The 26,583-nt window shown below is 45.7% G+C and overlaps 2 protein-coding genes across 3 annotated transcripts in view; one reads left to right on the top strand and one right to left on the bottom strand.

The window, feature by feature from the left end:
* MASP1 (MBL associated serine protease 1) overlaps nucleotides 1–3,464 on the top strand; it is a 71,014-nt gene extending 67,550 nt beyond the window's left edge. Inside the window, exons 16-17 of one of the 2 annotated variants that reach the window (XM_043874562.1) lie at nucleotides 400–625; nucleotides 2,107–3,464. In XM_043874562.1, coding sequence (XP_043730497.1) covers nucleotides 400–590 — 191 coding nt within the window. In that variant the 3' untranslated portion in view covers nucleotides 591–625; nucleotides 2,107–3,464. Of the gene's footprint in view, nucleotides 1–399 lie in introns of both variants that reach the window. The other variant, XM_043874561.1, reaches the window with a different exon arrangement.
* A 7,988-nt stretch (nucleotides 3,465–11,452) lies between these two features.
* On the bottom strand, nucleotides 11,453–15,294 carry RTP1 (receptor transporter protein 1). Its single transcript, XM_043875232.1, has 3 exons — nucleotides 15,153–15,294; nucleotides 14,353–14,961; nucleotides 11,453–12,335 (listed from the first exon to the last, which is right to left on the bottom strand). Exons 2-3 carry the CDS (start codon nucleotides 14,622–14,624, stop codon nucleotides 11,816–11,818), a joined length of 792 nt encoding a protein of 263 aa, XP_043731167.1. The 5' UTR covers nucleotides 14,625–14,961; nucleotides 15,153–15,294; the 3' UTR covers nucleotides 11,453–11,815.
* Between the last annotated feature and the right edge of the window lie 11,289 nt (nucleotides 15,295–26,583).

Raw genomic sequence — 26,583 nt, 5'->3', positions numbered from 1 at the left:
GGGCACCCAGCCCAGCAATGGCAGCCCTGCAGACCTTGGAGCTGGCAGGTTGAACAGCGGAGGAAGGGGAGGAACGAGGCAGGGGACGGGGAGGAAGATCATGAGAGGAAAGTTACATCAGCGGAAAGTGTGCTAAGTAAGGAATTTCCATACTTCCCTTCTCCCAGCCCAGCTTTCCCACTACGTATCCGAGAGTCCTGAACCTACGCTTTCTAAAATCACCGAGGCAGGAGCAGGCCTGACAAAAAACAGCTCAGAGCCCAAGTTTGAGTCCAACGGTCTGCTGCGCCCCCTGGTGTCCAATTCTCTGAACCACATGTCAGTTGTAGGGAGAGGGAGGGTCCTCTGGACTTGGTCTAGGGGAGGAGACACTTTAACCCGCGTCACTTCTTCTTCTAGGGGGCAGGGATGCCTGTGCGGGTGACTCTGGAGGGCCCATGGTGACACTGGATAGAAAGAGAGGCCAGTGGTACCTGGTGGGCACAGTGTCCTGGGGCGTGGACTGCGGAAAGAAGGACCGCTACGGAGTGTATTCATACATCTTCCACAACAAGGCCTGGATCCAGACGGTCACCGGCGTGAGCAATTGAGTTCAGTTCCTCACCCTCCGCCTCACCTGCCCATGGTCAGTCAGCAGCAGAGGACAATTATCTGATGCCAGACGTCCCTCACCCTACATGCATCTCATTCAGCCCACCTATTACTGGCCAATTAAGGGGACATCTCAGCCAGCTTCTCACTCTCCTTCAAGAAGCAGAGTAGCAAAGTGATCAGAACCCAGATTATATCACCTACTAGCTTTGTAACACTGGGCAGGTGACTTCACCTCTTTGAGCCTCAGTTTCTTCATCCCTATGATGGACACGGCCTGCCTTACCTCCTCAGAAAAGTATGATGAAGACAAAATTTATTTCATAGCACTTAGCACAGTGCAGGTATAAACTAAGTGCCCAATAAATGTGACTTAGTGGAAGGCCAGTGTGTCTACCAGGCACACTGCGTTCGCTTATAAATCCTGGCTGGGCCTTAGGGTTGATCAAGTGTGTACCTGTCCCCTCAACCTTGACCATCGCCTTCGCCTGCCCCCAAATGCTCTATGCTTCTTTGCTGCCACGCATTTCCCAACCCCAGTTCCCACCCCTCTCCATGAAAAGGTGAAAGAGACAGCCTTAGTCTCTGCAGGTCCCACAGTGATGCACTTACGACTGAGCTGGATACCGAACTGTGATAGTGCCTGAGAGAAGTAGAGACAGGGAGGGGGAGACTGGGAACCAGCTCTGCCCCCAGCTCCCTGTGACTCTACGCAAGTCCCTTCCCCTCATCCCAACAAAGACCCTCGCAGCTCTGACAGTCAAGGATCCAACAAAGCCATTTCTCCCTGATGAGATGAGTTAAAGCCAAAATTACCAAAAGGTCAAAAAGGCCCAATAAGAGCTTTGAAGTGAAAGTGTTAGTCGCTCAGTCATGTCCAACTCGTCGTGACCCCATGGGCTGTAGCCACCAGGCTCCTCTGTCTATGGGATGCTCCAGGCAAGAATACTGGAGTGGGTAGCCATTCCCTTCTCCAGGGGATCTTCCTGATCCGGGAATTGAACCCAGGTCTCCTGCATTGCAGGCAGATTCTTTACCACTTGAGCCACCAGAACCCAGTAGAGCTTTGATGCAGACCAAATCCTGCTGCTACTGCAACACCCACCCCGTGTACCACACCCTAGCTCCCCAGGATGTAGCCCAGGCAAAGTGCAAGACTAGGGGCCTTTTCTTATTCCTAAGCAGAGTCTCTGTTCTAGGTACCCACCTCCTTTTCTTCCTGGGAACCTGGCATGAGGTAGGCCCTGGGAGGCCAGACTCAGGCCTCTTACTCTCCCTCCCTGTGTCCACAGCTGACTCCAAGCACCGTTCCCCTGATTCCTCACCCCTGTTCTTCAACCAGAACACACCAGCCCTACAGGGTCATAAAATCTTCCCGAGCAGAATGCCTCTTCCCTTCAGGAGCCACCTTCTCTCTCAGGAAGATTCCAGGGCCCTCATCCCCTCCAGAACTCTCAGAGGCGAGCCCTTCAAGGGATCAGAAGCCCCAAGTCCTGTCTTCTGTTCTGTCTTCAGTTCTGTTCCAAAATTGGTCTTCATGGGAGATTTTAGTTGTTGACCGGCACTGCAGCTGCCGGAGTCATTCAAGGTCTCTTGCCGGAAGAAGATACCGAGGAATGAGAACTTATGAACACTAAGCCCAAGGCTGATCACTCAGGGACAGCAACTTACAGCCTGCTTTTGATTCTCTGAGCAGGTCATTCTACCTCTCTGCACCCTGCTGGTTGTTCTGTACACAGAAGGTGGCCTTCATACTCAATCCCACCAGACATTTGTCAAGCAAACTGGAGCTCTATTTTAGACACCAAAGAAGAATCACAATGCAAAGTTTTGGAATGACCCTAAAGCATTCCAAACATCATGCCTGCTCATTTCACAGCACTGCCTGAGTGCCCCCCCTGTGCCAGGCTGTCATGACTGCTATGGGTACCACCATGATGAAGGGAACATGATTCATGCTTTCCAGGAGCTCCTGCAGGAAGAACTGACACCTCCACAAGTATCCACCATGACAGAATGAACCCAACCAAGTGCTGTGTGTCAGAACAGCACAGAGGGAAAGAAAGGCTATTCCTGTATGCAGGCATTGGAGGAGGGGACATCGGGAAAGCAGCTCAGAGGAGACGGTGTTGGAGCTCCACCTTGAAGAAGGTGCGCATTTCTACAGCTAAGACAAAAGGAGGGCTTCTAGACACAACAACAAGAGCACATATCCATTCTTCTCTCATAAAAATGACGTGTCCTGCAGACCAGTGCTCTGACTCTAGAATCAAAGTCAATATCTAGAATAACCTTTTCCCTTAAATTCAAGCAACTCTGGGACTTGAAGCAGCCTCAAAATTTGTGTACAAATGCCAATTTCTGGCTGGACCAGTTTATCTTGTTTATTCTAATTGCAACTTCATCTTTATCTAAGGGATGTCTAGATGTGTTGCTGGACTTTACCTTACCCTTGATCTATGAGCATTTACTAGATATACCAGCCCCTGCACTGCTGCGAAGGTCCAAGAAACCCAAATGTCTCACAAGGTTGTAGAAGCAGAGGGTTGGAGGGTCTGTTAGGATCATATTGTCTAACCCTATGACCTCATTCTTGAGCATATCTAAATATGTGACACTAGCTACCTCCAAATATAGCCAATTTCAACTTCAAAATGCAGTTTTATCTCTTAGAAAGGTCTCTCTTCTATGCAACCACAATTCACCTCCCAGAGAATAGTTAGTATATACTATCTGAAGCTATGATTCTGTGCCGTGAATGTTGTTATTAGCAATAATGATCATGCCCAATTTCACTGGAAACAGAAACTGTTGCTCTACAACATGTGTAGCTGTAACTGCACGTTTGTTCCAATAAACATCTGTATTGCATCAAAGCATCCTGTTTGGCTTGTATGTTTTTCATGGACTGATGGTTCTGGTGAGTTGCGTTGTCATTTATCAACAGTTCTCTGTATCCAATTAGGATCCCTGTACCATGAAGAGAGAGAGAGAGATTATAATGGGAAAATCAAATCATTGATACCAAAGCACTTCTTAGGCTTCTCAGGTCAGTTCTGATGAAATACCTTGTTCTGTTGTTCCTATAAGTTATCAAAATATTCCAGGAAGACAATCTTTCAATATCCAAGTTACATTTCTTGATTGTCATCCATATCTAGAATAGAAAAACTTTTTTTTTTTTTTTTTTTGGATCATGTGTTCAGTTGTTTGGTTCAGAGACTATGGCAGCAGGTTGATGAGTATAGCCTATTCTGAATTGGAGTATGTACTTTCCTTCTGCCATGAATTAAACTTATTACCTGGTGCCAGAATCAAAGAATCAGCACCACCATAAGGTCCTTCAGGTAAAGGTAAGCAAGAATCAGGGAAGGAAAATCTATACCCCTCTTGCAGAAGAAAGAGTAGCCAATCTGGGTCTAGAGTGAGTCTTGAAATCAAGAGACTTAGGTTGTAATCCAAGCATTGGTTGACTTCCTTATTCACTTAATTTTCCTATCTACAAACTGGAAGAAAAATCTTTGCCCTACCCTTGTCTGAGGGTTGTGCAATCAGATGAATTAATATACAGGGAAAATTTTGGAAACTAAATTAGATCAATATGCATAGTTCTAAGGGAAATAATCAATAACACTGTGGAGTATTTCTCAAGCTTGGGTGTTCAACTCAGGTCACACATCTGGTGGGAGGCAGGGATGAGGCAGACACCCTCCCGCTCTGGCCCTAGATCCAGAACTTCTCTGACTCAGCAGTAGCACCATCACTAAGACATCCTGCATTAGTGTTTTCCTGGAAAGAACTCTGTTCTTTTACTTTGCAAACTGAAGAAGAAAGCATCCCAGCCCCAGACAATAGTATGTGAAAAAGCAGGGAGATGAAAGGGTAGTGAATATTTGGGGAAAACTGAGTAGCTCATTGTCCCTGGAAAGCCAAAGAAATCAGGAGAAAGAAGAACACCTTCAGGAAGTCCTGACTGGGATGCTCAGCTTGGTTTTGGGAATTTGAGGATTTTGGACCAAGGAGAGACGTGATCTTTCGAAATCAAGCTTTACTGCAGAGAGTGAACTGAGGGAGAAGAGCCTAAAAATAAGGAGACTCAATGTGGCTTCCGAACAACAGGCGAGGGACCCCCTGGTCCTGAACAAGGGCAGACGGAGGAGAGGGAGGAGAGGAACCTGCTTCCAGGGGCTCTGAGGACCTAGGGCTGGGCCCTGAGAAGCCTCTTTAAAGAGACTCAAACTTCTGTTCACATGTGAGAGTGAACAAGTAGAGAGGGTAAAGAGCAGAGGCCAAAACCCAAAGGCAGTCATTGATTTCAGGTCCCCGGACTCTCTGTGACCCTCCGGCATCAGTGCAGTCTCCAGAAAGAAAGCCAGGGCAGTCTCTGAACTTGGGAAAGAGAGACAAACAGCCTTTGTGACCACCTCCTGTGTCTGGTATGTGCTGACGTTTTTTTTCAAGAAGATAAGCAAAATGTTTTTTTGTATGCAAAAACACAGGCTCAGTTCCCAGCAAAGAGCCTCTGATCACAGGAAAAAGAGCCAGGACCCTGCCAATATTTAGGCAAAGGCTCCATGGGAGGCCCCTGTGAGGAAGGAGCGTTAGGACAAAACAGTGTTATGACAAGGGGAAGATGTGTCAAGCTGGGCCGGTGCCCAGGGCGAGCGTGCAGAAAGATGAACGGATTAGTGTGGGTGGGAACAGAACTCTTCCTCTAATATCCTCCAGTCCCAGGGGAAGACTCTGCAAAGTAACATGCCAACGGGCCAGCACCAAACAGAACAAGCCCCAGGGATTCGAAAGGTACAGGATAGATGCAGTGCAGGCCTGGGGTCTCAGAAATGCTAACCTACTTTAACAGTGAAGATTCTCACCTCCTCCTGAGCTGTTCATCCTGTGCCACTATTCCATCTTGCCCATCTTCTGGGACTATCTGGTTTATTTAACCCAGGCCCACTAAACACTCACATGTGGCCCAGACCTGCTGACAAGATCCCAGACAATGGAATCTTTCCAACAACAACTCCTTTTGGTCTGAGTTTGTATGCCCAAGGCCCAAATCCATGTTGGCAGTCTAGGCCTCCCATTATGTCTTTTTATTTCAGTGCATTTCAACATTAAGAAATGCTTTAAAAAAAAAAAAAAGAAAGAAAGAAAACAGGGACACAAATCCACATCCAGCTCAGACCTGCTAAAACAACACACCCCACGCAGAGGACATGGGCAGGATTCCAATCCGAGGAGTCAGTTGGTGCCGTTGGGAGAGAAGGCACTTTGGACGCATGGGAAGAGCCCTGGACCCTGACCCTGAAGACTCAGGCTCCAGAGCCAGCTCTGCCGCCTGATGCTTCCGAAAGCTCAAGTGGTTCATGCTGTCGGTGTTCAGTTTCCACAGCCCCCCAGGGGTGTCTCCTTTCCAGCCTCTATACTCAGAGAGCCCCGGGGCTCAGTCTCTGGGCCTCCTCTCTGTACTGTCAACTCTCACTCCCTCAGGGATCTCATCTAATCTCATGACATTTGACATCGTGGAAATGCTAATGACTTTACCTGCATCTCTAGCTTGGTCCTTGCCTCGGAACCATAGGTATGAATATTCACCTGCCTTGGCATTTCTTGTATTCAATATCTAACAGGATGCCTTTAGCATCTCAACCTTCATGTGTCCACAGTCAAGCTCCTGATATGGCCCCCACATCTGTTCCTCACACAGCCTTCCCCATCTCAGAAAGCAGTAACTCAACTCTTCCAGATGACCTGACCCAAAGACTTAGGGTGTCTTTGACTCCCCTTTCTCTTAGACCCCACATCTGAGTCAACAACAAACCCTCTCAGCTCTACTTTAAAATATAGCCAGACTCAATCCCAGTTACTGCCACCCTGTTACAGGTCCCCACCCTGGAACAGACCACTATGTGCTCTTTGCTGGTTTGTTGCACCAGCCTCCTGGCTAATCTTTCCTTTTTCATTGTGGTCATTCTCAACACAGTGACAGTAAGCTGAATTACATCACCCCACTGCTCAAACCCTCCAATGGCATCTTGTTTAAGTTAAAAACTGATGTCCTGATAATAACCTATATGGATTATATGCTCTGAATCTATCACCCCATTCCCACTTAGTAATGGCTACTAAGCCTGAACTGCATTCCAGCCACACTGGCCTCCTCATGGTTCAGCATTTCAGGCTGCTTCTACCTCTGGGCCTTCATATGCCCTTCCCCTTCCCCTTACAGTTTCTTCATCTTTTTTTTCCAAATGTCACCTCTTAGTGAGACCTTCCCTAGCTACCGAATCTGAAAGTGTAACTCTGTCCCTGCCCTTCCTGTCCCCCTTGCCTACTTTATTCTTCTCTTTAAGGACACTAGTCCTTAAACTAGTGTACCACATAGCTTACTTATACTGTTTTCTGTCTAGTTCCTCTACTCTCCATAAAGTCAGTGATTTAGTCACTTTGCTCTTCCATGTATCTCAGCACCTAGAACAATGACTGGCACATAATATACACTCAATAAACATTCATTGAGTGAATGAATCTTGAAATTACTGAGTATCTTATTATGTCCTCAAAATAAAATTATAGGCCTATTAAGGTGGGAATGAAGAAAAATTATTGGACTTATTTTAGAAGAGAGAGAATAAGACACAGGCTGAAATTTCATCACTACCACACAGGTATTTGTATAAGGTGACACCTTTCAAGGTAACTACCTTTCAAAATGTGAATACCTTTAAAGTGAGGTTGAGTCAGAGTAAGACAAATAACAGCTTGCTGCTAGAAAGGAAAGGAAAGGAAGATGCTACCGGCATTCAGATAAAAAGGTCCAACTCCAAGCTGACCCAAGCAGACGGAAATCTTGATGTAACAACTAGATGACCTATTAGAGGGATCAGGGTCAGGGCACCATCCCAAATGCCTGAGGACAAAATAAGGCTAAGCAGAAGTTTTTGAGTGATGTCAGAGCCAGCAGGGACTCTTCAGATCACCTTACCTCTTTGCTTGATAAATGAGGAAATTGAGAGCCAGGGTAGGGAAAAGACTAGGTCACCCAAGGTCGGCAGCCTAGATGCCTAGATAATGGCTAAGCCAGGGCTGAAACCCAGATTTCTGGCTCTCAGGTCAATGAGTTTTCTATACCACCACCCACCCTCACAAGGCCCTGTCACAACAAAGCCATAAAATAGACAGATTTCATTCCCCTGATGCATGCAACAGTACCCACGCAATGCCAAAAATGATCCCAAAGGAAATTTCTTAGCTGGGAGTCCTACAGAGAACCAGAATGGGACTTGGAAAAGAACTAAATTCCTTCTTGGGTATTTCAGCCAATGGGAATGGAGCCCAGAAATCACTGATGTTTTCTGTTTGGGGAGATTTTTTTTAATAGCTATCTTTGAAGAATGAAGAGTGCTACCATGCTGATGGAGAAATGAAGTCATTGCTTTGAGAGATATATGAGGAAAAGAAAAGAAGTCATGCTACATATATTAAAATAAACCAGTTCTACCTCTTGGGCTGGGAAGTTAACCCTTTTTTTCCTAAATTATTTAGCAACATAACCAAAATCATCAAGAGGAAGAGCCCTTGAAGACTCAAAGGGGAGGCAGCCAATTGAAAAGGAAAGGAGAAGAAAGATAAGGATGACTGTTCAGTCTCATCAGAAAGAAGAGAATGAATATGGGCTTTGAATCTGGAATGTCATAGATAATGTATTATTTATTCCTTATAATAGACCTCCATGGCAAATCTATTATTCCCATTTTGATGAGGAGGAAAACGGGGCTCAAGGAGCTTAACTAATTGGCCCAAGGCCATGTCAAGTACGAAGGTGAGAGCTGGACCATAAAGAAGGCTAAGCACTGAAGAATTGATACCTTCTAACTGTGGTGCTGAAGAAAACTCTTGAGTCCCTTGGACAACAAAGGGATCAAATCAGTAAATCTTAAAGGAAATCGACCCTGAATATTCATTGGAAAGACTGATGCTGAAGCAGAAGCTCCAATACTTTGGCCACCTGATGCAAAGAGCCGACTCACTGGAAAAGACCCTGATTCAGGAGGAGAAGGGGGCAACAGAAGATGAGATGGTTAGATGGCATCATCGACTCAATGACATGAGTTTGAGCAAACTCCAGGAGATAGTGAAGGACAGGGAAGCCTGGCGTGCTGCAGTCCGTGGTGTCAGACAATACTTCGCAACTGAACAACAACAATACAGCTAGTAAGTAGCAGAACCAGGACTTAAGTGTTTCTTCCTCAGATTTCATGATCTTGCCTTACTCCACACTATAACTTTAGTGCTTTCTCTAGGCTTCAGTTTCTTCTCCATAAAATAAGGGCACTTAATCCAGATACCTCTAATGTGTCTTATAGCTCTGATGGCCTATGGACTTACTAATGTTAGAAGTTGTCCTTAGTCGGTAATCTCCTGGAGCCCCCTCAAGAGCCACAGGACTCTTGAGCCCCAAGAAGAGTGAGCTGATCCCCTGGCCTGCTGAGTTTGAAGGAAGTGATCAAGGCAGCACTTCTTGCTGACCCTAACCAAGGATTGCAGCCTCTCCAATCCCAATTCAGTGCCTACAGGTCTCCTCCTGGCTTGAACATCAAGACAAATGCACAGAACCTCCACTGGGAGAGGCCTGGGATCCTGAAACATCCCTGAGGTGTTTCTTTATAACACCAAGGGTACATCTAACAAGTTCATCATGTGGCATGTGGCCATGTGTGCAAAGAAAGAACTGTCCCTGAGAAGTCTTTGCTAAAACAAGGGCTAAGCTGTGAGCAAGCCTAGCAAGTAGAAGGGACAATAAGGGAGACAGAGGAGGCGTTCATAGATTGTACACATCTTCCTACAGAGCAGTAAGAAGCCTAATGCTTTAGCAAAGAGTTCTGGACTGAAACCAGGTGAGAGTTGGACTGCTTGCTCTGCCACTACATGACAGTGGGGTCTAGGGTAACTTTGATCATGCTCTAGCATGGAGTATAGCTTAGACCAGTATTAAATAATTGCAACAAAGTTTGACAAGCATCTGGCAAGGGTGCCAGAGCTTAAAAAATGGAGACTCTCAGAGCAAGATAAAGCCATGGTCACAGGTAGACAGGCAGGAGCAGGGAGGTTTTGAGGGAGGGTCAAGTCCCCAGCAGGGAGGGGTAGTGAGTAGGGAAACTGTGCCCAAATCCTAAAGAATCCAAGGGAGGTCATCAGGGAAGATCTCAGGGCTTATAATCATAAGTCTGGGTGCCGAAGAAAACCTATTCCTCAGGTAGGTGGCATTACCCCAGGCAATTCAGGTGGGTCACCTGGGGGTCTGATTCTAATTCAGATGCTCAAGTGCCACCCAGAAAGTCTGATTCTATGGGTCTGAGGTAGTGGCTGAGCACTGACATTTCTCTAAAAGCTCTCCAGGATTTCTAAACTACAGCCAAGGTTGAGAACATTTGCCGTAAGCAGAGATCTCTGAAAGACAGAGCCCATCCCTGAGTGGCCACTGCATCAGGCCTTGCCAGACAGAAGGTGCTCAGGTATGCTTCCTGGATAAAGGAAAGAATACAGTATACGTGAAGCAGAGGAAGTCACCAGCCAGTTATTAGAATCAGAGCAAGGCCAAGAATAAGACTGATCTTATGCTGAGTCCCCTGAATGACTGGCCAAGGGCTGCCTGCATCCCTCCTGACTATGTACATGATTGGCCCTGACCTGGAAGCTGGAGCCAGATCAAGTTTATGTGAGGACCCCAGAAAGGGGAGAGAGGGGATCAGGGTGTCCAACAGCCCATTACAGATCAGGGACATTGGTGAATCTCAAGCACACATTAATGACTACGAAGCCTGATTGAAGAAATCTCATCTTTATTAAAGTACCCTGCCTATATATAAATGGCCCTCCTCCTTCCACCACTACAGATGGTGGTGACTTTCCCTTAGAAAGGGGAGTGGTGAGGGAAGAAGGAGTCAGTTATTAACAAAAGTGAGGTGAATGAGGACCATCAGAAATGAAGGTGGCCTCCTGCTTCTTGCTTTCTGCCTCCTCCCATACCTTACTTTATACCCCTGCTGTCAGAAATCATCTTTCCTCCCTCTCCAAACCATATTGCATCCCATTTGAAAGCTATCAGGATACTTGCACCTACCTATGCACTTCTCTATGGGCAAAACCCTTTGCATCTTTAATGCTCCCTCTCTTACTAATGAACCCCCAACCCTGTAGTTCTGGGTGCACTGCTGATCTTTGATGAGAGGAACCAAGCCTGGCCAGTATGGGAAAGTCTCTCAACAAACAGCCCAGGAAGCCAGGTCTCATTTCCTGTATTTTGACTATCAGAACTGCTGAGAATCAGTCAGACTTGGTCCTTAAACTTTGAAGACTCTTCACTATAATGGAGAGACACTGATTTGTTTCCTAGGAATTTTGTGCTTTACTTCTAACACTCTACCTTCTAAACCTCTCCTAAATTCTCTGATGGCTCATATGCAGTGGGTGGGAAATCAAGCGCTATGGGGCTCCACCCCCAATCACCATGTCCTCCCTGAATGGAGGGAAGCTGGAAACTGGGAGTGTGACCCTGACGTACCGAGGAAAAAGGGGGCAGCCTAGTGCCCCCACCTCTCTCTCTCTTTGAGAGGAACCTCTGCTGTGTGTGTGGAGACAGAGCCCTGGAAAAGACTCATACACTAGGCCGAGGCTAATTTAAGGCCACAGCTCCCAATGCGGGTGACAATGAGGGGTAGGGGTAGGGTGAACCAGAAGGCAAGGGTGAGCTCATCACTGTGGAAAGGCCCTTTAAGATCACCTAGTCCAGTAACTTTCAAACTTTTTAAAATCAGTTGGACCTTTTTCCATCCAAAACTCTTAAATAAAACTCCATCTAACATGGAGCTGCTCTGATTAAAGCCAGAGGAGGAGGTAGGAGTTGGGGATGGGAGGTAGGACCAGGGTGGGAAAGCCACTCCCTCAGTCTCCCTTCCAAATGCAAAAGTCCCTAAGGCACTATGCAGAGCACTGGGGCCCTGGGTCTCACTTTGAAAAGCCAATGATTTAACCCAAACCCTTAACTTTATAGATTTTAAAGCTGGGTGATTTGTGCAGGGTCCCTGTGGAGTCAGTGGTGGCACCAGCGCTAGAACTTAGCCCCACTCCCAACCCAGGTCTCTCTTCACCCCCTCCCACCAGCTGGCTGGCCCCTCGGGCTTTGGGCCCCCAGCGTCTCCCTGGGCCCAACAAGGGAATCTTAGACGGAGCTGCGGAAGGAGAACTGCAGGTAGATGATCAGGAGGAGGACCGTGGCCCAAAACAAGCACCAGGGGATGGAAAAGAAATTGCAGCCAGAACCCTCCTCGGCCGGTGGCTTGGTGGGGCTGGGCGCCCGAGAGAAGGTGTAGGTGGTCGCCTCCTCCTCCAGCAGCTTCTCGCTGGGCTTCCAGTGCACGATGCCCTCCTGGCAGGCCTCGCAGAACTCGCCGCGGTGCCGCCGGGTGTCTTGGCGGCTGGCCACGTGGATGCGGTACTGGCCGCCGCGCTCGCCGTAGCACTGCTCGCGCAGGCTGGTGATGAGGTTGTCCACCAGGCTCTCGATGTTCTCCTCCAGCATGCTCGACTCGTCCAGCCGCGCCGTGCCACACTCGTAGCACAGCTGCTTGAAGACGCGCATGCGCACCGAGCCCGCCCGCTGGGCGCGGTCCAGGTACATGTGGAAGAGGATGACCACGTGGGGCGACTGCCAGGTGTGCCAGCACCAGGAGCAGTGGAACCTGCGGGGATGAGGAGAGGCGAGAGGAGAGGACAGAGTGGAGACGGTGGAAACAGACTGCCCGAAGGAGGGATAGGGCAGCAGGCAGAGCCCGGAGGTGGAGGCGGTGTGTTTACGGCTCCCTGAGTTCATTAGGTTTCCCCAGGTGTGTGCTCTGCTAGGACCAGAGCCCGCGCCTCCAGATGCACTTGACATCCAGCAGTGCTCAGCCCTTCTCTGTGCCCTGCAGAAGCCTCAGTGACCTCCCTCTCTATGCCCAAGGGCCTTGCCTCTGGGATATTGGCTCTGGGCAGTTTTCCTCACATATAAAACGTGCACGTTGCACGAAAGAGTTCTTCCTGCTCAAATATCCTTTGAGTCTGATACCAGGGATGGCCCACATCACCTAGAAAATGCAAAATCCATCCACATGCTCTTACCTGTCAACAATGACTGTGAACAGGCCAGATCCAAATCAGGAGCAAATGACAACATTATCGCCTCTTAGCCTCTGGGCCAGTGCCAAGATTACTGTGTCTGAAGTCCTGGATGTGGAGGCAATCTACACCCAGAGTGAGCTAACTGGAGCCAGCTGGGGCTCTCAGGCCATCAGCTGGGTCCGGAGGAGACACCTGCCCTTCCCACCCAGCCCCACAAGCCTTCCAGGCCCTTGAGCAGCTCCTGGGCCCTGTCAACAAGTGTCCGGTCCTTTTGCATCTGTCCTGTCAGCTGGGTAAGGGGTTCCACATTTTCATTTTTTATCTCTTTTCTTTGACTCACATCCTTTGGGGAATGTTTCCCCTCTCCAAAACCAAACTACAAAACTTGGAATGGAAAATGTCAGAACTAGCGGGACCTTAGTAGTCACCTAGTTAGCCCTTTGTTTTACTCTGAGGCCCAGAGAGTAAGAAAGCGGAACACACAATGAGTTAGAGGCAGAGCTGGTATCCAACATATAACAGATGCACAGTAGATGTTTCTTGAAATAAACTGAGTGACTTGAACCAGGGAAAGAAGGAAGGCCTTGCTTCTGACCTCCAGGCTGCACCACTCAGCATCCAAACCTTGTGTCCCAGAGGTAAGTCTTTACATAATCCACCCACGGACAAGAATGCTGGAAAGTCATCTCGGACATTATTGTAAGTACGAATCACCTAGGAACCTTGCTGAAATGCAGGTTCTGATTCAGTAGGTCTAGAATGGGACCCAAGATTCTGCATCTTTAACAAGTTCCAGGTGATGCCGATACTACTGTTCCCTGAGGAACAAGGAGCTATTCTAACCCTTTCTTCCGCCAAGTGGGGAAAGAGGTCCAAGAAGGAAACTGGATTGTTCAAAGGCCATGAAGAGTAGAGCTAGTTTCCAACATACTTCATGTGTTCAGTATTTTATATTAAGTCAAGCTGAATTAAATAGACTGAAACTGAATTGTTCCAGGACCAGAAAACAGATCTCTTGACCCACAAGCCCCTCCCCCTTCTCTTGGCTTTCAACCTTTTTAAGAGGTTGAAAGTGAAAGTCACTCAGTCATGTCCTCCAACTCTTTGTGACCCCCTGGACTATATAGTCCATGGAATTCTCTAGGCCAGAATATTGGAGTGGGTAGTCTTTCCTTTTTCCAGGAGATCTTACCAACCCAGGGATCAAACCCAGGTCTCCTGCATTGCAGAGTCTTTACCAACTGAGCCACAAGGGAAGCCCAAGAATACTGGGGTGGGTAGCCTATCCCTTCTCCAGTGAATCTTCCCAACCCAGGAATCGAACCGGAGTCTCCTGCATTGCAGGTAGATTCTTTAAAACTGAGCTATCAAAGAGGTTATTAACATATAAAAATAGATAAAATATCAGCACTCAGAGCTATGACTCAGAGAGGGAAAGTTACCAGGTGCTGAACGGAAGAACTGGGATCAAACTCACATCTCCCAACTCCCAGTTAGCTCCTCTTCCTCTGCCTCCCAGTCTACAGTGGCCTCACAGCAAAGCTGACCCTTAGCACATGGGTTCTCCACATTTCTGTCTCTTCTGGAAAGGCTACTCACCTGCCCGAAGCATGCAACTCCAGGTATTGCTTCCAGCCTGGAGCCAGCACGTTGTGCTTGAGGTTGGGATCGATGATGAGGTCCCAGCTGTCCGCTGGCTTTGCCTCCTCCATCTTCTCGTAGAAGATTTTCTTCCATTCACCTGTGGTCACACTTTTACACATGGTCTCGTCAGGGGCGAGGGAGGGCAAGCTCCACTTGAATGAGAACACGGGGAGTGAGGGCAGGTGCAGGGCAGGGCAGCGCAGTCTCCACGGTCTAAAAATCCTCATCAGTAGGACCGGGAGGAAGCGGGACCCAGCTCCCTCCTTTGTCCGCAGTGGAACCTGTTTCCACGGCAACCAGGAAGGGAGCCAAGAGACAGAGGTTGGGAAGGAGGGAGTCTCTGAAGGGGTGTTTCAGGGCCCCAAACTGAGGCTGCGGAGGCAGAGTTTGTGAATCTAAGCGACCTTAGACAGTGTGGGGGGCCTGAAAGGAGCGTGAGCTTCAGACCATCTCACTCTGGCCTGCCAAGGACATGCAGAGGCAAGGACCTGGGAACTGGCTCAGCTTTACCTTGCTGCCCCTGGAGGTATCATCAGCATCTGGCTGCTGTGGTAACCATGATGCCTTTGGGAGCCAAAGAGAAATAAGGGATGGGAAGATGCAGACCTGTTAATAGATGCAGCAATAATAATAAACCCTCTCTCTGCACCCTCACCTGTCTTACAACCAGCACTTTGCCATTTACAAAAACAATTGGAAGTCTCTTGACCCACAACTGTTATTGCCACTATATAGATCAGGAGACTGGGACTCACCTAGCATATAAATGGCAGAGCTCCTGGCCAAATCCAAGTTATTGAGCCTGTACCAGTCCATCAATTCGTTTGTCAAACATATCCACGTGCCAGGCTCTGTGTATGCCACACAGTTCTAACTGGCTATGTCCTCAGTAACCAGAATGCAACAGGATCTGTGCTGTGACAGCCATGTAGAAGAGCAGCCACCTGTGCACAAAGGTGGGACCATTGCATCAGCCTGGCAGAAGCAGAAAAGATAATTTTCAACTTGATTATATAAGAGGAACATAATACCCATGGGGAAAACAACCGTTACTATTGGTGCCTCTTTGGCTAATCTTTAATACATTTTCCTTTATAAAAGTCATACAGGTTTTTTATAGAAAAATTGGAAAATATAGATCAAACAAGGCGAAGATAAGATTCTTCCTCATACCCATACTCAAGATAGTCACTGTTAATATTATGATATGCAAACCCTGCCTGTTATTTTTCTGTACATGTACATGTGTATATATATGTGTGTGTGTGTGTGCATATGTATGCATGATACACACATACATCATTAATATTATTCCATCTTGGAGGCTGCCTATAAGCTGTTATATGGTTGAGCATATTTAGGAAACCCTCTATTTGGGGGCATTAATTTTTTTCCAACACTTCACAGTTACACTCACTTCCTATTTGGATAAAGCTTATTGCTGAAGCTCATGGGCCTGCATTTCAGGCACGAGAGATGATGCTTCCTGCAGTTGGAAAACACACTTGTGGCTCTACTCCCTGTAGAAGCTTGATGTGGCTAGAACATGAGCAGGCTCTTTCAACAGTATGACTTGTAGACAGCCTACAGATTCTGAAGCTTAGGGATGAAAATGAAGGGCCTCAATCTCCTATCTGATACTCGAGACTGTCTTCCAAGTGATTCTCCTGCCTTTGCATGAATGCTGGATGCTTTGGCATCCTTTATTTTAACCTCAGTTTATTCAGATAGACAGTGGGATAATAACAAAGCAGTGTCTCTGGTGATTAAAAGTGGGAGCTCTGAAATTACTTGCCTAGGTGGTTTTTTTCTTTCTTTTTTTTTGGAATGCTCTTATATCCTCTTGGGTATCCTAATATATTTATATATATCATTTCAAAATGTGTGTTGATGTTTTATGTGAATACATTTTTAATTTGCATAGTAACAGCAATCACTATGTAGCACTTAAGTGAGGTATCAGGCATTTTCCTAAGTGCTGTATATGTATTAATTTATTTCATCTTAATAATAATCTCTATACAGAGGTAATATCAGCAGCTTCACCATTCCTGTGATGCCATAGTCATTTGATGAGAGGCACCCAGGTTCAGTGGAGAGAACACTGAACTAGAAGGTGGAGATATCAACATATATCCTCAGCCCTTTTACTGGCTGACTTTGTGACCACGGTCAAGTCACTTCTCTTAGCCTCAGTTTCTTCATCTGTTCAATGAAGAATTAGAGTAGAGGACAAGGCTAAGGTCCCCTCCGACTGTAGCCACATATAAATTCAAGGAACTTTATACTTAGAAACCTGAATCCTTGGAGGGCAAGAGGTAGGATGGAGGCCATTGGGTGGAAGAAGGATGCTTCTCATGAGGCATTGCAGGCAGTGCCTGGGGCCAGGGTCTGTCTCTTTAGGGGCTGCTACATAGTTAAAGATCTCTGGGGAGGTGTCAATCTACTAGCTTTGTACAGGACATAATAAGAAGGACAGAAATTAAATCAGAGTCACTGAACATTCATGCTGGAAAGGATTTTTAGGCTCATTAAAGTTTTATCTTTCAAGTCAGTATTCTTGCCTCTGAGTTAAGGCAGTTGATACCCAGAGAAGTACATAAACTGACTAGCCTCAGAGGCGTGATGGGAGCTGTCTTACATTGCAGCCACAGGCCAAGGAGAGAGTGGAAACTGAGGATATTTCCAGGAAGTATGTGAAGCTGAGAGAAGCTTCTGTGAACTCGTGAAACCAAAGTGTATTATCTGACACCAGGAACAAATTCTCTAGAAGTATTTTTGCAGTTGTTGCTACAATAAACATTATGATGAAAGACAAGAACAGAGAAGGTAAGAATCACCAGAGTTGTGTGTGTGTGTGTGTGTGTGTGTGTCCACATGTGTGTGTGTAACCAGCTGATGCAATTCCCATTGGCACAAATTAAGTTTAATTTAGAACCTGAGCTTACTATCGTGGAGGTCTATGTAATACATCCTTCTGTATAGGAGAATATTTTCTCTAATATAATAATATTTCTATCAAGGCAGATAACCCTATGGTATTGCAACTTGCTCTCTATCAAATGAACTCTGATGCCATGAAATCCACAATTTAGAGATTGCCAGTCTTTTAGCAATCAAGATTCTTGGACTCTAATCAATACGAATTGATAAGAGGCCAGAGGAAAAATTCCGGCAAGGCTTTGCTGGGACTCGTGCTGCAGCAGGAAGGGGTGGAAACAAGGATCAGGCTCTCTTGCTCATCCCTGAAGGGAGCAGCAAGCTAGTTGCTTATATGGGGTGAGGGTAGGGGTGGGTCCAGGGGTGGTGCCAGAGGGGTAGCTTAGGTGGTTTGACCCTTGTACTGAGGGCAAGGGGCACACAGTTCCTTGCTTTTGCTTTGGACCCATCTGAACTGGCAGTGGGCTTTTGGTCTTTTCCTATCCTGGTGCTCATAATTTACCATAATTGCACATCCCTGCAGTTGTTTTTAGCCCCTTATAGTGTCTTTTTTTTTTTTTTTTTTTTTGCTTGAGGGGATGTTTGTCCAGATGCAAGCAATGCAGCAAAGGGGCCCTTATCCCAGCCTGTCTCAAATATAGATGTCTTTAAAGCCAATGGCCTCACCTTAACCAATTTCTTAAAGTTTGTGATCACAATTTAAATCCATTAAATGGTTTAAAGCTAAATCCCCAAGTAGAAAATAGAGTGTGGTGGGTGGGGGGAGAGAAAAAAGGAAGAAAGCTATGTCTCTAATTTGTTATTTGGCTCAATAAGAAATATTTCCTGAAGTTTATTCTTCTATTATTGCTTATCAAAATGTTATAAAAATAAACATCCTCACTCTTAAAATAATACACTAATGCCAAGTGATTCTCAACCATGAACAATTCCATATCCCTAAAAGGCATTTGGGAAGGACGGGGATATGTTTGCTGGTTGGATCAATGACTAGACGTTTCTGTTGGCACACAGTGCCTGGAGACCAAGGATCTAAATATACCTGACAGTTCCACAACAAAGAATTGTCCTTCCTAAAATGACCTACCTTTCCTAAATCCAAATAGTAAGTCCCTCCATGAGCTGTTGATTTGCTGGTATAAAGAGCCCAGGTGGTAATGACAACTTCCAACCTAATTAAACCATTTTTTTCTTCCTTGATGGAAACATTCCTCCCTTGGAAACCAAGATCTCTGAACCAGCAGAGTCCAAAGTTGTGGGGGATAGGAAGCAAAGAGTAAACCAAAAACAAACAAACAAAAAAACTCTAACTAACTAAAATCACTAACTAATAACTAACTAAAATCTCAAAAACCACAGAATGATCTCTGTTCATTTCCAAGGCAAACCATTCAATATCATGGTAATCCAAGTCTATGCCCTGACCAGTAATGCAGAAAAAGATGAAGTTTAATGGTTTCATGAAGACCTACAAGACCTTCCAGAACTAACACCCAAAAAAGATGTCCTTTTCATTATAGGGGACTGGAATGCAAAAGTAGGAAGTCAAGAAACACCTGGAGTAACAGGCAAAGTTGGCCTTGGAGTACAGAATGAAATAGGGCAAAGGCTAATAGAGTTCTGCCAAGAGAACGTGCTGGTCATAGCAAACACCCTCTTCCAACAACACAAAAGAAGACTCTACACATGGACATCACCAGATAGCCAACACCGTAATCAGATAGATTATATTCTTTGCAGTCAAAGATGGAGAAGCTCTATATAGTCAGCAAAAACAAGACCAGGAGAAGACTGTGGCTCAGATCATGGACTCCTTATTGCCAAATTCAGACTTAAATTGAAGAAAGTAGGGAAAACCACTAGACCCCTCAGGTATGACCTAAATCAAATCCCTTACAATCGTACAGTGGAAGTGAGAAATAGATTCAAGGGATTAGATCTGATAGACAGAGTGCCTGATGAACTATGGATGGAGGTTCATGACATTGTACAGGAGCCAGGGATCAATACCATCCCCAAGAAAAACAAATGCAAAAAGCAAAATGGCTGTCTGAGGAGACCTTACAAATAAATAGCTGTGAAAAGAAGAGAAGTGAAAAGCAACAGAGAAAAGGAAATATATATTTGAAAGCAGGGTTCCAAAAAATAACAAGGAGAGATAAGAAAGCCTTCTTCAATGATCACTGCAAAGAAATAGAGGAAAACAATAGAATGGGAAAGACTAGAGATCTTTTCAAGAAAATTAGAGATACCAAGGGAACATTTCATGCAAAGATGGGCTCAATAAAGGACAGAAATGGTATGGACCTGACAGAAGCAGAAGATCTTAAGAAGAGGTGGCAGGAATACACAGAAGAACTGTACAAAAAAGATCTTCATGACCCAGATAATCACGATGGTATGATCACTCACCTAGAGCCAGACATCCTGGAATGCGAAGTCAAGTGGGCCTTAGGAAGCTTTACTATGAACAAAGCTAGTGGAGGTGATGGAATTCCACCTGAGCTATTTCAAATCCTAAAAGATGACGCTGTGAAAGTGCTGCACTCAATATGCCAGCAAATTTGGGAAACTCAGCAGTGGCCACAGGACTGGAAAAGGTCAATTTTCATTCCAATCCCAAAGAAAGGCAATGCCAAAGAATGCTCAAACTACCACACAGTTGCACTCATCTCACGTGCTAGTAAAGTAATGCTCAAAATTCTCCAAGCCAGGCTTCAACAGTACATGAACCATGAACTTCCAGATGTTCAAGTTAGTTTTAGAAACAGCAGAGGAACCAGAGGTCAAATTGCCAACATCCATTGGATTATTGAAAAAGAAAGAGAGTTCCAGAAAAATATCTATTTCTGCTTTATTGACTATGCCAAAGCCTTTGACTGTATGGATCACAACAAACTGGAAAATTCTGAAAGAGATGGGAATACCATACCACCTGACCTGCCTCCTGAGAAATCTGTATGCAGGTCAGGAAGCAACAGTTAGAACTGGACATGGAACAACAGACTGGTTCCAAATAGGGAAAGGAGTATGTCAAGGCTGTATTTTGTCACCCTGCTTATGCTGGGCTGGAGGAAGCACAAGCTGGAATCAAGATTGCTGGGAGAAATATCAATAACCTCAGATATGTAGATGACACCACCCTTATGGCAGAAAGCGAAGAACTAAAGAGCCTCTTGATGAAAGTGAAAGAAGAGAGTGAAAAAGTTGGCTTAAAACTCAACATTCAGAAAGCTAAGATCATGGCATCTGGTCCCATCACTTCATGATAAATAGAAGGGGAACCAGCGGAAACAGTGACGGACTCTATCTTTTGGGGCTCCAAAATCCCTGCAGATGGTGACTGCAGCCATGAAATTAAAAGACGCTTGCTCCTTGGAAGAAAAGTTATGACCAACCTAGACAGCTTATTAAAAAGCAGAGACATTACTTTGCCAACAAAGGTGCGTTTAGTCAAAGGTATGGTTTTTCCACTAGTCATGTATGGATGTGAGAGTTGGACTATAAAGAAAGCACCGAAGCATTGATGCTTTTGAACTATGGTGTTGGAGAAGACTCTTGAGAGTCCCTTGGACTGCAAGGAGATCCAACCAGTCCATCCTAAACGTAATCAGTCCTGAATATTCATTGGAAGGACTGATGTTGAAGCTGAAACTCCACTACTTTGGCCACCAGATGTGAAGAACTGGCTCATTGGAAAAGACCCTGATGCTGGGAAAGATTGAAGGCAGGAGGAAAAGAGGAAGACAGAGGATGAGACAGTTGGATGGCATCACCAACTCAATGGACATGAGTTTGAGTAAACTCTGGGAGTCAATGATGGACAGGGAGGCCTGGTGTGCTGCAGTCCATGAGGTCACAAAGAATTGGACACGACTGAGCAACTGACCTGAACTAAAATCACTAGTGTACCATCAGAGGTAATTTTGGGAGAGCTTTTCCACCTCTTAATACTTGGGGCTGAGGAAAAGAGCCCCAAACCTTGGTTGCTAATTCAAAGTGTATATGCCACATCCTGGAGAACAATACTCCAGTCCTGCAAGGTCACCTGTGTGTTAGTCGCTCAGTTGTGTCCAACTCCTAGCGACCCCATGTATTGTAGTCCACCAGGCTCCTCTGTCCATGGAATTTCTCAGGCAATAATAGTGGAGTAGGTTGTCACTCCCTTCTCCAGGGGATATTCCCCACCCAGGTATCAAGCTCAGTTCTCCTGCATTGCAGCCAGATTCTTTACCATCTGAGCCATCAGGGAAGCCCGGCAAGGTCACCTAGATGGCTCTATAACTGAGTCTTCCGAAGGCCTCCCTCTGTTCATTCAGGTCAGTCACTTTAGAATGATGCGAGATATAGTAACACAAATGAATTCTATGAGCATGAACCCATGAACCCAAGCAATGCTATGAAGAATATCATAGTGGCAAATAAGGTATTCTCTAGGCTCACTGCTGAGTGTCCAAATTACAAGAGCAGAGGTCAACACTGAACCCTTGACTGGGGCCACAATCCCATGGGGAACCAGCTAACCACCTGGTGGCAGTTTGATTATACTTGACCATTTCCATCAGGGAAATGGGCAGAACTTTGTTTTTAACTGAAATAGACAATTACTATGGATATAGGTTTCTCTTCCTTCTTCATAATGCTCTGGCATTTGTGGACTCTCAGAATTCCTTATTCACTATTGTGGCTTTCCTCAGCTACTTAGGCTTCCTCATTGCATGGTGGATGGTTTCCAGGAAGGAGAATTCCAAGAGGAAGGAAATGGAAGCTGCCAGTCTTCTTAAGGCTGAGATAAGAAATCCCAGAATATCATTCCTATCATATTCTGTTGGTCAAAGCAATCACAGGGCCAGAGTGAAGGAGATGGAAGATGAACTCCACTTCTTTTTAAAATTGAAGTATCATTGATTTACAATGTCATGTTAGTTTCAGCTGTATAGCAAAATGATTCAGTTATACATATATATCTGTAAATTTTCAGATTCTTTTCCACCATAGGTTATTATAGGATATTGAATATAGTTCCCTGTGCTATACATAGGTCCTTGTTGTTTACCTACTTTATATATAGTAGTATGTATCTGTTAATCCCAAACTCCTAAATTATCCCTTTTTCAGCCCCTTATCTGAATGCCCATGGGGAACAAGTCTAGAAGGCTCAAACAGATTAACACACTAGCCCTGAACTAGCCAAGTCTGCCCCAGAGTGAGCTCATGGGTTATAGTAACCCAGGCATCACCCAGACCACTTGTGCCTGACTAGTCTTAGGATTTGGGCATCCATAGCCTTTTCAATGTAAGTGTTACCTTGACTATTTTCTTTGAACTCTTTGCCATTGTTTGACTGAATTGCATTTTTATCATCTGGGACACCTCAGCTGCTTCTGGAAGCAACTGGCCCCTTGTCTGACTAAGTGGTGCCACATACCCCTGCATATTATATATAATATGATATTCAGTACGTACCTACATATATAAACTCTCAGAAAGTACAAGGAGAGAGAGAAGCAGAAAGGATTGTGGAATGAATGAGAGCAAGAAAAACCGAGGCAGGGGGAGTCTCTGTTCTGTCGCTGACTTGCTATGTGACCCAGAGAAGCTGACCTCTCTGGTCCCACATTTCTGTGACCCTAAGGTTAGTAGAATCGTACCACGTGTCTGTAAGAGTCTTCTTTGTCCTAACAATTTATGGGCCCACAGTTATATGAAACACCTAGAGCTCTGGCAAACGTAGGATTTCTCTCTTCAAACCCCACCTAGGAGAACAAGATGGCAGAGGAGTAGGTGGATGTGGAGTACATCTCTCTCCATGGATACTTCAGAAATATACCTTCCAACACAGAGGTGCCTGCAGAACACCAGCTGAGAATGGATAGGAGTACCTGACGAGCAGAAAAGAATATATAGAACCACACAAAACTCAGTAGGATGAAAGAACTAGGGGGGAAAACAGGAGTGTTAGTAGGACTGGACCTGCCCTCAGTGGGTAGGGGAACTGAAGCAGGGGTCTGATCCACACATCGGGACAATTGTCTGAGTCAGAGGAGAAACATTTAAGGCTGAGAGTGAAGCAGCTGATCTGTGACAGCCTAAATGGAATGAGAATCAGACAGTCCTTGCCGCAGCCATACATACCCCGAACAGGGATGTAGCTGCCCTGGAAGGTGCAGTGGTTAGGGGCTGGAGTTTGGGGATTGTGGAGCAATCCCAAGGTGAGGGCTGCTGTTGACTATAGAGAGACGGATCGAGGGGATGTGAGGGAGGAGGTTGTGGTGGGAAATGCCTGTGGAGGAAAGCTGGGCAGCCATGGAAGCAAGGCAATACTGCTGAGTCACGCTTTGTGGTTGGAACCATCACCGTAGCCTCTCTCTTCCCACAGGCCAGCATCAGCAGCTGAACAATATAGAGGCTGAACCATCAAACACCTGACTCACTGAACTACAGAGTAGAACCACACCCAGGGTGCCCGTTTAAGTGCCTGACACTCTGATCTACAGAGTAGGACCCCAGCCAGGGGGTCCCCTCTATGTGCCTGATGCACCAGACAACAGAGAAGGAATCCAGGCAAGGGTGCCCTCTAAATGCCTGAACAGGTGAAGCTATGGAGAAAGACTGGCCAAAGAGGCCTTCTGATTGACAGCTCCAAGAGGCTCAAAACAAGACTCTAATAGGGCCATAACTCCTGCTGTGGAGACAGTCCATGTCCCTGCACACTTGGCACTGCCAGGGTCCCCACAAACCGAGCAGCTGCACCACCTTCATGGTCAACCCTCACTGGGGCGGAGCTGCCATAGGCAAATAAAGTCTTGCATCTGTGCATCCAAGGTCATTTCAGTCGTGTCCAACTCTTTGCGATCCTGTGGACTGTGGCCTGCCAGGCTTCTCTGTCAGGGGGGTTCTCCAGGCAAGAATACTGGAGCGTATTGGCCAATACTGGTTCCCATACTCTTCTAGAGCACTATATTTCCTGCTGACCTAGCTGCCAACTCCCCTGAGTACCTCGTGCTGCCAGAACCCCTGAAACCCAAGCAGTTGCACCACCTCCACACCTGGCCCTCACTGGGACAGACACAAGTCCTCCAGGGCAGCCTCAGGAGCAAACCCCAGTGGATGGCCCACAAGCAGAGGTGGAAATAAAACCACAATTGAAAACCAGGGGCAGTGTGATTAAGGAAGAAGACCCAAAACCTTCCCACCAGCTGAACAAGCTGCAGATTAAATCCACACAATCAACTGGGCAGACTCTGTGTCTATGGAATATATAAAAGGCCACTGGGAGCTCCCACAAAAGAAAACACACTAATTCTGATACCTGTGGACTTTGGAGGCAAGAACACACTGGAGTAGAACCAGATTAGAAACTGAGCTGCCCCCACAGCAGGTCCAGAGATCAGCACAGTGTAGGAGGGCATCCTAGGGAGGTGAGGTGGACTGTGACACCCAGTGAGGGAAAGGACTCTGACAGCAGTGACTCAAAAATAACATTTATTATTCTTAAGTTTCTACTTGTTCTATAAATTCTTTGATATAAATTTTTTTTTCCTTTTTTTGGTTCCCCCCTCTGTTGTAGTTGTCTCTTTTATTGGCACTATGAAATCTAACTAAGCTTTTGAGTTTTCTTTCTCCTCAGCCACATTTTTTATTGTTGTTATAAGCCTCTGCCTCTATGTTGGGCTTTTGCAGTTCTGTGGAGTTTTCCTTATTTTTTTTTTTCTTTTCTTCCTCCCTTTCCCCCCTGCCCGTTCCTCTTTTTTTTTTTAATTTTAATTTTTTTTAAACCTATTGTTATTTTTTTCTATATTTATTCCTTTGTTTGCTTTTCCTACTGTTCTTTCCCCATTGCAGTTAATCTTTAATGCATATAAATCTTCTTTATCCACCTCTATTTAACTTTGCATATCTATTATTTCTTACTTTCCTTTTCTCTCAACATGTTTGTTAGTTTTATTTTCACTGCTTTACTCCCCAGTTGGCACCTTGCTTTAGTTTTGTTTTCCAATTTGTGCTTTAGTTCAGTTCAGTTGCTGAGTAGTGTCCGACTCTTTGCAACCCCATGGGCTGCAGCACACCAGGCCTTACTATCCATCATCAACTCCTGGAGTTTACTCAAACTCATGTCCATTGAGTCAGTGATACCATCCAACTGTCTCATCCTCTGTCGTCCCCTTCTCTTCCCACCTTCAATCTTTCCCAGCATTAGGGTCTTTTCCAATGAGTCAGTTCTTCACATCAGGTGGCCAAAGTATTGGAAATTCAGCTTCAACATCAGTCCTTCCAATGAACACTCAGGACTGATATCCTTTAGGATGGACTGGTTGGATCGCCTTGCTGTCCAAGGGACTCTCAAGAGTCTTCTCCAACCCCACAGTTCAAAACCATCAGTTTGTCAGTGGTCAGCTTTCTTTATAGTCCAACTCTCACATCCATACATGACTAGTGGAAAAACCATACCTTTGATTAAACGGACCTTTGTTGGCGAAGTAATGTCTCTGCTTTTTCATAAGCTGTCTAGGTTGGTCATAACTTTTCTTCCAAGGAGCAAGCGTCTTTTAATTTCATGGCTGCAGTCACTATCTGCAGTGATTTTAGAGCCCCCCAAAATAGAGTCCGTCACTGTTTCCACTGTTTCCCCATCTATTTGCCGTGAAGTGATGGGACCAGATGCCATGATCTTAGCTTTCTGAATGTTGAGTTTTAAGCCAACTTTTTCACTCTCCTCTTTCACTTTCATCAAGAGGCTCTTTAGTTCTTCACTTTCTGCCATAAGGGTGGTGTCATCTACATATCTGAGGTTATTGATATTTCTCCCAGCAATCTTGATTCCAGCTTGTGCTTCATCCAGCCCAGCGTTTCTCATGATGTACTCTGCACAGAAGTTAAATAAGCAGGGTGACAAAATACAGCCTTGACATACTCCTTTCCCTATTTGGAACCAGTCTATTTTTCCATGTCCAGTTCTAACTGTTGCTTCTTGACCTGCATACAGATTTCTCAGGAGGCAGGTCAGGTGGTCTGGTATTCCCATCTCTTGAAGAATTTTGTACAGTTTGTTGTGATCCACACAGTCAAAGGCTTTGACATAGTCAATAATGCAGAAGTAGATGTTCTTCTGGAACTCTCTTGCTTTTTCGATAACCCAATGGATGTTGGCAATTTGATCCCTGGTTCCTCTGCCTTTTCTAAATCTAGCTTGAACATCTGGAAGTTCAGGTTCATGTACTGTTGAAGCCTGGCTTGGAGAATTTT

Source organism: Cervus elaphus, chromosome 19, assembly GCF_910594005.1.
Source record: "Cervus elaphus chromosome 19, mCerEla1.1, whole genome shotgun sequence".
In the NCBI taxonomy this organism is placed as follows: Eukaryota; Metazoa; Chordata; class Mammalia; order Artiodactyla; family Cervidae; genus Cervus; species Cervus elaphus.
Note: the sequence above shows the minus strand (reverse complement) of the source record. Positions and strands in the feature narration are given on the sequence as shown.

What these genes read in the sequence shown, in the direction of transcription:
- RTP1 (XM_043875232.1), bottom strand. Translation starts at nt 14,624, where the DNA reads ATGAGGATTTTTAGACCGTGGAGACTGCGCTGCCCTGCCCTGCACCTG. An exon ending in GAGTTGCATGCTTCGGGCAG is followed by an intron (nt 12,336 to 14,352) that starts GTGAGTAGCCTT and finishes TCATCCCCGCAG; the next exon opens with GTTCCACTGCTCCTGGTGCT.